The sequence below is a fragment of the Branchiostoma belcheri genome, unplaced genomic scaffold (assembly GCF_001625305.1).
Source record: "Branchiostoma belcheri isolate BF01 breed outbred unplaced genomic scaffold, Haploidv18h27 scaffold82, whole genome shotgun sequence".
Classification (NCBI taxonomy): Eukaryota; Metazoa; Chordata; class Leptocardii; order Amphioxiformes; family Branchiostomatidae; genus Branchiostoma; species Branchiostoma belcheri.
The window spans coordinates 861527-872270 of NW_017804487.1; the positions used below are offsets into that span (position 1 = coordinate 861527).

Here is a 10744-nt window from a genome sequence, read left to right on the forward strand (position 1 = left end):
TATATATATATATATATATATATATATATATATATATATATATGTATACACTGTGCATATATATATATTCCGAAACATGCAATCACAAGACGTGGTGACGGCACACTCAACTTTTTTCAACTTTAATGCCGCCACCAACACAGGGACAGTACAATACTCATTTACACCTGAGTGAAGTGAGAAAAAGTCGTGTAAAGTGCCTTTCCCAAGGGCACAAGATCGGTGGCATGTCAGGACTCGAACCCGGGGCCTCTGTTTTTTTATTTATTTATTCAAAAATTGCGACATGACAATACAAAGTGTGCACTAGGCAGCAAGTATGCTGATAGCGTGCACACCCAACACATACCTGTACATATGACGTAAAAAAACAACAACAATAAATAGTTAAAGCAAGATTATACACAAGTATACAATTTTCATATAAAGTTACACCTATAATTAAAATCAATTATTATATAACTATACAGCAAAATGAATGTTAAGTTAGGCTCAGCTGGAAGAGGCACAGAATCTTTTTGATTGGGCAATGAATGTGTGAAGTGCATCTGTGAGTTTTGTACTTATATTTCAGTCCATACCATGGTATGGATGAAATATATTGTGTTCTCTGATGTTTCTTCTTCTCCTCCTCCTCCTCCTCCTGCCACACAGTCAAAGGGATTCAACTCAGCCATCATTCAGCCAAATGACTTGAAATTTGGCATGGAGGCAGAGTGGGCTAATACCCCCAGGCGTTTTTTTCATTTTTTTTATACATGCCTTTGAAAAATTTTTATGAAGGTTTTTTGGGTAATTTTTCGCCAAAAAATGGATTTTTGGATCAGGGGCCCTGGTTTTACAACCAAATGATCTGAAATTCGGTATAAGGGTACCTTGAACATGTGTCTACAGAACAACAGTCACATATTTGCCATACACCACTTCCAAATGACTCATTTGGGGGACTTTAATGGCTATTTTCAGCAAAAAAAGGACCAAAAGTGCTATACCCGTTCCATGTTCTATCTAAAGAATGGCACGTTCCATCTGCCGTTGGCCATGGAACACGTGTTCTATGCGGGTTACATGAGGTCACATTTTGCACGTAAGTCGTGCGTAATGACCCACACATTCAATTTTATGTGCCTAAGACCTTCAAAATGTATCAAATCTCATCATTGTTAGTATTTGCATACCTGTAAGAAGATTAGTAAAGCTTTCGAGATTCAATGTACTTGTTCTTGCATCTTTGTTCTCAATTACATAGCTACAATATAATTCATTTATTTGAGAATCTTTGCCAGTTTTACACTGGGGTAAGTTTGGAATAGTCCACTTTTGCGTGGGAGGGAGATGGACTGAAATATGCTGTATTTGCTCCCAAGCAAATGTCGGCCTCTCTAGTTGTATCTAAGTTATGACCTGGAGAACCTTGGAGCAGAACAGATGTGGTTAGGTGATGTTGAATAAGGTGTTCAACAGTGGAGGCAAGGGTGTTGCGTGGCTCAGTGTGGAGAGGGCAATGTAACAAGTAGTGTGGTACTGTTTCAGAGGAGGCCCCACAGGCACACGTCTTGTCTTTAAGGCTCATTTTGTGCAGGGTGCAGTTCAATTGGCTCCAGCCCATGCTCAACCTTGCAGTATAGATGTTAAACTGCCTAGAGCCGAGACTACGGTGCAACTGATAGTGCCTTGGTGTGAAGAGGTGCTTTTTACACACCCGTTTGAATGCAGCGAGACTACTGACATCCTTAACTGTCTGGGGCAGCTGGTTCCATTGCAAACAGGTGAACGGAATGAAACTGGTTTTGTAAGTCTGTGTCCTGCATCGCGGTAGGTGAAGGTGAGTACTGTTACGGAGTTGGAGCCTTGAAGTTGACTGGGCACCTCTTGTGGATGGAACGAGTGACTGTAGGTGAGGAGGAACAAGTCCGTTTGTAAGTCTGTACATGACTACCAGTGAGTTGTACTTTCGCCTGGTGGAAAGGGTGTCCCATTCAAGTTCTTGTAGAAGTTGAGAGCTGGGAGTACCCTTCATGGCTCCAGTGACAAGACGACCGGCGTAGTACTGGACCTGTTCCAACATCCTGCTAGCTGTGCTGTTTAAGTCACCCAGGAGCACCGAGGCATACTCCAATTTGGGACGAACAAGTGTAAAGTATGCTGTCTCAAGAGCTTTCCTGCCCAATTTGCCCTTGGCCTTGGACAAGACACCGAGCAGTTTCCTGCATTTGGTTGTGGTCATTTGGACATGGTCCGTCCACCTGAGGGCCTGGTGGATACTTACCCCCAGGTGGCTGTAGAATGGTACTTGCTCCACAATTTTCCCAAGCAGGTAGATTGGAGGAAGTTGGACGTTCTTGCGGTCAGACTTGACACACAATACCTTGCACTTATCGGGATGGAGTTGCAGTCCCCAATCCATGAACCAGGTGGACACCAGTTGCAAGTCTGTGTTGGTGGTGTTAGCTACTGCCTGCACTGTTCTGGCTGGATTGTAGAGAGACGTGTAGTCTGCAAAGCAGTTGAGTCCAGATTTACACGGCAGGTCCATCAAATCATTGAGATACACAAGAAATAGAAGGGGTCCCAGGATGGTGTCCGGATCGTCTATGGACTTGGCCCAGTCGTTGATCAGACGGATTAGTTGGAGGACCGACCCGTCACCCTTCCTGAAGCCCGACTGGTTGTTGTGTAGTAGGCTGTTTTCTTCAAGATAGCTGTACAGATGACTGTGGACGAGTCTTTCAAGTACCTTGGCTACCGTTGGTAGGAGAGATATGGGCCTGTAGTTAAGAGGATCAGTGCGATCACCCTTTTTGAACACCGGGCTAACGTTACTCTGCTTCCATTCCTTAGGGAATACTCCAGTAGACAGGGAATAGTTGAATAGATGCTGTAACGAGTCGCATATTTCAGGAGCAGCCTCCCTCAGAAGCCTGTTTGATATACCGTCAGGTCCAGATGCTTTGTTTACACAAAGACTTTGCAGTACGGTAAGTACTTCTTCAGAGGTGAGTTGAAGTGATGTAAATTGCTTAGAGGTGAATATGGGGAGTTTTCTTGTTCTGTCAGGATGGTTACAGTCTCTAGTAATGTTCACAAATATTTCATTTAGAAGTTCTGCTTTGTCCTTATCATTTTCCAGCAGAGTGCCGTTGTTTGAGAGTGTTGGGATGCCTCTACTCCCCTTGCCAGTGATGTTACTCAAAACTGACCAGAATAGTTTGGAGGCTTCAGGACTATTTAGCTTGTTGCTAAGGGAATCGTAGAAGTTACGTTCAGCTTTACGAATCTCTGAGGTAAGTCTGTTTTTATAGAAAGTGTAGCTTAGCCAATTTTCCGGAGTTGGTGAAGATTTGTGGGCATGATAAAGATCTGTTTTGTGTTGTATCATCTCAAGTAGGTCGGGAGTGATCCAGGGTTTGTGACTTCTAGAACAAGCTTTGACCATTTTGTTAGGGATGGATTGTTTAGCAATGTTGAGGAATTTACTCTTCCAGCTGTTCCACCTGTTATCTACTGACCCTACCATACAACTCTGCCAGTTTGCCTTACTTAATTCATGTCTAAACAAGTCAAAGTTAGCCCTATTGTACAACCATATGCGGCGCTTAACAGATGTGCTTGGTAAGAGCAAGTTTAAATTGCATACAACTACAGAGTGGTCAGATGAACCCAGTGGCGCTAAGGTATACATGCGATTTATTCTAGCAGGTTCAGACAATATCATTAAGTCTAGAACACTGGTACTGGTTAGGGTTACCCTAGTCCCCTGATGCTGGGACTGGTACAGACCATTTCTGTCAAGAATGTCTGCTAGTAGTAGACCGTTATTGTCAGTATGTGCACCTCCCCAAGTTGAGTTGTGACAATTGAAATCACCAGTTATTACAATTAGTCGGACTCCGTTTTCTGCAATTGCTTTAGAAACACTGTATTCGAGTTCTTGGTAAAAGGTGTCAGGAGTGTTCGGTGGTCTATATACACATGCGACGAGAATCTTCTTTCCTCCAACCCTAGTCTCGACCCAAATGTCCTGCCATAGGTTGCTGTTTGTTTCTAGGTCGAGTCGTCGGTTACACGAAAGTGAATCGCTGGCGAGTAAGGCCACCCCACCGCCGACTTGGCCTTGGCGATCTTTCCTATGCAGTGTGGAATAACCCGGTATGCTGATATCAGAGTCAAGCACAGAATCCTTAAACCACGTTTCGGTGAGACCAAAGATGGAAATGTTCTCGTTGTGTAGGCAGAGTTCAAGTTCAGTCAGTTTTGCCGACCCGTGATCAGTGTTGGGTTTAAGGCTTCTCACGTTGGACGTTGCCACAGTCAGTTGATGAGAGGGGCCTGGATTTGGGCAAATATCGCCAGCAAGGAGCAGAATACAGATACTAAAGAAATGGAGTGCCCTACGTTGACTAATGTCAGTCGTTGAATTACGTGTTTTGTTCAAGGATCGAGGTATTAATCGAGTTAGGCCATACAAACCAGCTGAATTATGTTCAACTGTAAGCCCTGCAGACCAGGATACTTTCATTAAGGGTGGTGCCACTGAGAAGTCGTTGTACACAAGTACTTTGGACTGAGAATATGCTGTGGTGCAGTATATGAGGCAACAAACTGTGGTCAAGGCTAACATACAGTCAGCTAACGTTATTTTGGTCAGTAGCATTTTGTGAACTTTGTTGCAGTGGGTAGTATATAAGTACAAGAAGTATATTAAAACAGTATCGAATCACCACAATAATTTACATGGACTGTTGAACTACAATATTATTAAAATTGAATTACATAATCAAAAGAACAAGAGCTGAGGCGCACTGTCCGAACACGTATCCAGCTTTACAAACATGCAATACAAGTAACAAAAGTAAGCTGGGAACCACCTACGTAGATGATCTATGATAGAAAACAGGTGAAAAACACAATCATTATGGCAGAATGGAATGACATGTCGGTCAGTACCTCTCAAGCAGTTTCGTAAGTTGCATTAAGAGTAGCATCAGAGTTCAGAGGAATGGCGCCCTCCCCCTTATTTACAAAAGGGGGAAGAAAGTTGAAAAGTCTTACTATAGACACAAATTTAAATGAATTTTTTAAAAAAATTTCTACCTATGAATGTTCTGCAAACGGTTATAAATTACCCTACAGGTAGAACGTACCTGGATAGTTAGTTTTTAAGGAAGATTTTTATGGGTTAGAACAGAGAATATGGAGAAGGCAGCCATCCAGTTGACCTCTGACCTCTGAGGTAACACGTTCCGAGTCGAGAACGCTGCCGCTACGCCACACGACCCCACTGTATCTGTATCGGTAGAGCCGGTATAACCGCCCTTCGGTGAAACACACCAGTTTCGCAGGCACGCGGTGCGGCGGCAGCTGGCTACATTACACCGAAGGACGTGTTACACCTAACCCTTCAACATCTAACTCTAAACATTGTTTAAAGTTATCTAATGATAATGCTCCTATTATACAGAAAGGCCTTCTGTATAATGTCCTTGGTGACAGAGAGTTCCACTCTGCGATAGTTCTAGGAAAGAATTAATTTTTGAACACCTCAATCCTTGGTTGATAACTCTCAGACTGGCACTTGAAGGCATAATATGGCGTCGGGTGGCGTAGAGGTAGATCATTCGACTGTGAATCGGGAGACCTGGGTTCGATCCCGAGTCGTACCCGGGACATGGGGACATGTCTGCACATACGCCCGACGTTGTGTCCTTGGGAAAGGCACTTTACACGACTTTCCTCACTCCACCCAGGTGTGAATGGGTACCTAACTTCGGTTGGGGAAAGTCGTATTGAGGTCACCTTGTGGCGCCGAATGGCAGCCGCACAGACCCTTGCGGCAGTTCCACAAAAATGTGGAACAAATATGTATCACGTGTATTATGTGTATTATTATGTGTATTATTACCATTTGTATCATCTAATCGTAAAACCTGCATCAATTCAGCACTATAAGGCTGCGATTGCACGGGTGATCTTTGGCCAATAAACCATTTATTATTATTATTATTATATATCTAGAGATAACACCCACACTATAGTTCGACCAAAAATCTATGAGCAGTACATGGGAGTACAGTTAGCTATTAAACAGCACCCGTTTTACCTCAACTGAACTAGCTGTAGCGGAACCTGCGTAGGAGCGAGTTCGCTCTAGAATAAAAACTTCTAACCAGGCCCAGGATGGCTGAGTCATCAGAAAGTTTAGGGGTGATTCAATATCCAAGATAATTGGGCTTTGAACGTCAGATCTGGTTTATTCTCTCCAAGCAGATGTAATGCTTTCTGGCAGCCAATTTAATTTCAGTAAAGCCTCGGTCACAACCCGCCGTACGTGCTTTTTGTCCGTACGTTTTTTTTTTCTTTTTTGGAGGCCACGTCTGCTACGTTTTTCTGAAAACGTGGGAAAGGAGTGGGGTCAACGCACGTCACTCGCACGGTTTCGCAAGGTGTAAGAGTGTGGTGTGCACGCCACGTCTGGTGTCTGGTCGTGAGCGGTTGCGCGCATCGTTCGTTGCGCAAGTGGTATGTGCGATTGCAACATTACTCACACGTGCTTCTTACCTACGGTACCTACGGGGCACGGGTGGGGCACGCGCGTCGCCCGTACTCGCACGTACGGGTGGTGAATCCGCAGACCGCACGTAGAAAAAGTTTTACATACACTTAAAGTTCTACGGCGTGTCTGCGTGCTCCCAAATCCGTAGGATTCCGTACGGAGGTGGTACTCACCACGCACGGATGCCCTACGTTTGCCCACGTTCTTGCGTTCGGCGGGTTGTGATCAAGGTTCAAAGGCAAAACAACAATACATTTGATTAGGAAATCTGTCTTATTTTGAAATATACTGCCATTTCTTATCACACTTGATACTTTTGAAGCGTTTGAAATAGCCCAAACGAAGCTACGTGAGGCGTAACACACCAGCTTGATTCCGCACTCCTTCCCAGTTATCTTTGTATTTCTTTCTATATGGATCCCATACTGTCGCGGCATATTCTAGGTTCGGTCTTACAAGCGACGTGTTTGCAAGTGATTTTACTCTAGTTGGTCATGCCCACAGATAACGTACCACCCCGATAAATAAATAGAACCAGCCTACGATACAAAACAAGCAAGTGTTTTCAGTCAGCAACGTCGCATATTTGTCTCACAGTATGATATCGGCATGTCTTGGGATAGGGATGTTTCAACTTACATAAAAAAGAATGGCCAGACAATTGACTTTAAGAATGTAGTTTTTGTCGCCCTAAAATTGCATTGGATTCCTTTTAACAGTACCGTCTTTTATGAAGGTTTGGTTAGAGGGTTGGTGGGGTGAAGCTTTCAGATTTTTTCTACACCAACCTCTGGTTGAAGGCTATAGTTTTTTTATGGATGACACGCCCCCCTTGGCTTCACTGACGTCTTTGTTTACCTGAAACACTTTGTTGACTCAACTTGTTGTTTTAGACGTAATAGAAGACGTAAACATTGTCATCACAAAATATGACAACGGTCACGGCATAACTTTTAATCTAGTGATGTTAAACGGGACCGTCACAGAGTACCCAAAATTGACCTTGGCCTTCTTTTTCCCAAACTCATCCTACCTACCAAATATCATAAAGATACATGCACCACACCCCAAGTTATAACCGGTTGTAAAAAAAATCAGCAACCCCTATACATGGTGTACCTAAACACATAACCTTCTGACGAAGGTAATTAGAACGAGTGTGCTATCTGACGGTGCTTGACGGTTCTTGGCTAAACACCCTGCCGTTGTTGAGCCAAATCCTTGAGCTGCCACATACGTGAGAGGTCAGGTGTTATTTATAATTAATGTAAGTGTGTTAGGGTTAGGGTTAGGTTTAGAGTTGGGATCATTGTTCAGGGCTATGGTTAGACTTACGATTGAGGTTAGGTCTAAGGTTTAGTCTCCCACATCACGATTAAACCCCTCCCACCCCTTGTCTCAGGTATATTGGAAACCCCCAAGTAGTGTCAGAGTCATGTATTTGGCAGGATCATGTATTTGGCTTGACACCGTTACGCCACACGACCCCAAATTAAACTTTTGGTAGGACGTCCGTAACCCCCGTGGAATACTTACTTTGAGGTAGTACCGGGTACGAGGCACACGGCGTTGTCACCGTCCGAGGCACAGCCTTGTGGCGGGGGGAGCTCCCTCCCCTCCCCGGTAGACTCCCTCTGCCATAACACGGACACGTCCTCCATCGGGGGACTGTCCATTAATATAGAGAAGGTACCCTGGGAGCTGCACCCCCACATGGGGCATCCCTGGATGGAGAACTGCGCTAGCACCGCTGGTGTGGAGAGGACGAGGAAAATTAGCAAGACCGCCATTTTCTTGTCGAGCGATAGACGTACGGCTGGGTATGCATGTGTGTTGTTACAAAGTCCGGGGTTATTTCAACATCACCTTATCGTCGTTTATTTGAATGTTAAATAGGTAAAAGGTAAAGTAAACACAACAGTTGTTGGCATTCCGAAAAGCGTTATTCCAAAACATGTTTGGGAATGGACCACGTGTTGGAATACAACAGGCATTCCGCATCGTTGTCATTCCAAATCTTGGAACAGCTGGACCACGGTTTGGAATATAAATAAGGCCACAGCAAGTAAAATTTATGGATGACATCCTCCGCAGATTCCAAATCTAATGCCAGCGGGCAAAAAAAAAACAAGGCGGGCCGAAAAAACAAGATTCCTACAATTTAAAATTTGACTCAATCAGTGTACAAATGGTTTGATTCAGTAGAAACATCACATGTATATACACAGCCAGCATCACATATCACTGCATCAAAGTAAGAAACAAAACATCAAATCAGAGCCTTGTCTAGTCTCCTCTCTTCATAGTTATCTGCCATTTACGTTCAGGCATGGCAACAGACATCTTTGCCCATTTTCAGCATGTCAGAAGGCAACAAAACTTCTTGTTTTTTTCCAAAATCAGGCGATAATTAATGAGCGCATTGATGTCATCCATAAAAATTACTTGCTGTGGCCTAACGTGGCCAATCTATGTACAGTGCCCTGGTCATCAGAGGGTCAAGCATGTCAACTAAGCCCTGTCTGTCTGTCTATCTGTCTGTCTGTCTGTCAGTCTGTCTGTGTACGTACGCGTTAAGATTAGGGTTTACGTTACAACCAAAACACATTATTACGAAACGCATGTTTTGGAATGGCTCACATGTTAGAACACAACAAAAGATAAATAGCAAACCTCTTTGATCACAACCATTTATTTTTACGAGTCGACGTTTCGATGACCGTCTGTCATCTTCATCAGGGCAATTCTGACTAGTTTACTGTGCACTGACGCTAGATGTTACTTGGTACATAGTGCACTAAGGGTGTTACATAGTTCACAGTGCACTGTTACTTGGTTCACAGTGCACAGTAAACCAGTCAGAATTGCCCTGATGAAGATGACAGACGGTCATCGAAACGTCGGCTCGTAAAAATAAATGATAAATGATCAAAGAACTTGCTATTCATTCGTTTACCAACCTGATGAAATTATTTACGGATGTAACAACAAAAGATATTTTGAAATGGAGCACGTTTTAGCATACATTATGCTTTCCACTTCGTAGTATTCTAAAACATGTTTTGGAATGGAAAATGTTTTGGAATGCAACAACCAACATGAACACTGCTTGACTGATTGGATTGATACTCTCAGACTAAAGTAGTTAATATTCATGATTGCTGATATGACTGGCAATAAGGAGGATTTATAAATACACATGTCAAGTTGTAACTATATTTGAACTGAATCATGCCTGACTAATGGGAGATAATTAGGTCAAATAAGCAAACCTAAGGCAGTCTGGCAACTGCAAATCACATGAACCATAACGAAGGATCTTTCCACTAATAGCTATTCGAATTGGAGGCGAGTGATGACGATGTGGATTATATGTAGCGCTCCAATGTTTCATATGAAAACTATTTAAAAGGTCTTTAATTGTTCCATAAATCTTCACCAAGGTGACTCAAATAATTGGTCACCCTGGTGACTTGGATTGTACTCATGCTAGAAAGACTTTGATCCAAATTGTAATGGATCCAATCACTTAATGTGTTTATTTTTATATCTCGGCATATTATAAGCCCATATGGGCTGGCGACAATGTCGCAAGACACGAAAATAAAGATTCATTCATTTATTGCACTTGATTGTGTTGTATTATGAGTTCTTTCTAACGTAGTAGAGATATTATGTAATAGTGGCGTCGTGTGGTGTAGTGGTACATCACTGGACTATGAAACGGGGAGACCCGGGTTCGATTCCGGGTCGTACCCGAACAAGTCCGAACATGCGCCGCGACGTTGTACCCTTGGGAAAGGTACTTTACTCGACTTTCCTCACTTCACTCAGGTGAAAATAAGTACCTAGCTTCGGCTAGGGACGTCCCTCTGGATAGGACGTTAAATGGAGGTCCCGTGTTTGGGAGAGCCACACTCCACGCACGTTAAAGAACCCACCACACTTATCGAAAAGAGTAGGGGACATTCCCGGTGTGAGTGGTTCAAACATTACAGTCTGGTCTCAGGTTTGACATCTTTGAAAAGGTGATAGTCACCTGTTATGTCAATCCTTCCACAGATGTGGTAAATCGTCATAAATAAATAAATGGATAAAAAGTTTATGAGCTGTTACGTGCAGTTTCGTCAGAATTTCGTCACCTCTTGTTAGACGACGAGAAGAAAGTGCAGTCAAACCTGTAGAAGCCGG

The 10744-nt window shown here is 43.3% G+C and overlaps 1 protein-coding gene across 1 annotated transcript in view; it reads right to left on the reverse strand.

Moving 5' to 3' along the window:
• LOC109486677 overlaps positions 1 to 8362 on the reverse strand; it is a 20297-nt gene extending 11935 nt beyond the window's left edge. Inside the window, exon 1 of the mRNA XM_019790563.1 lies at positions 8090 to 8362. Coding sequence (XP_019646122.1) covers positions 8090 to 8343 — 254 coding nt within the window. The 5' untranslated portion in view covers positions 8344 to 8362. The remainder of the gene's footprint in view (positions 1 to 8089) is intronic.
• Positions 8363 to 10744: the final 2382 nt, after the last annotated feature.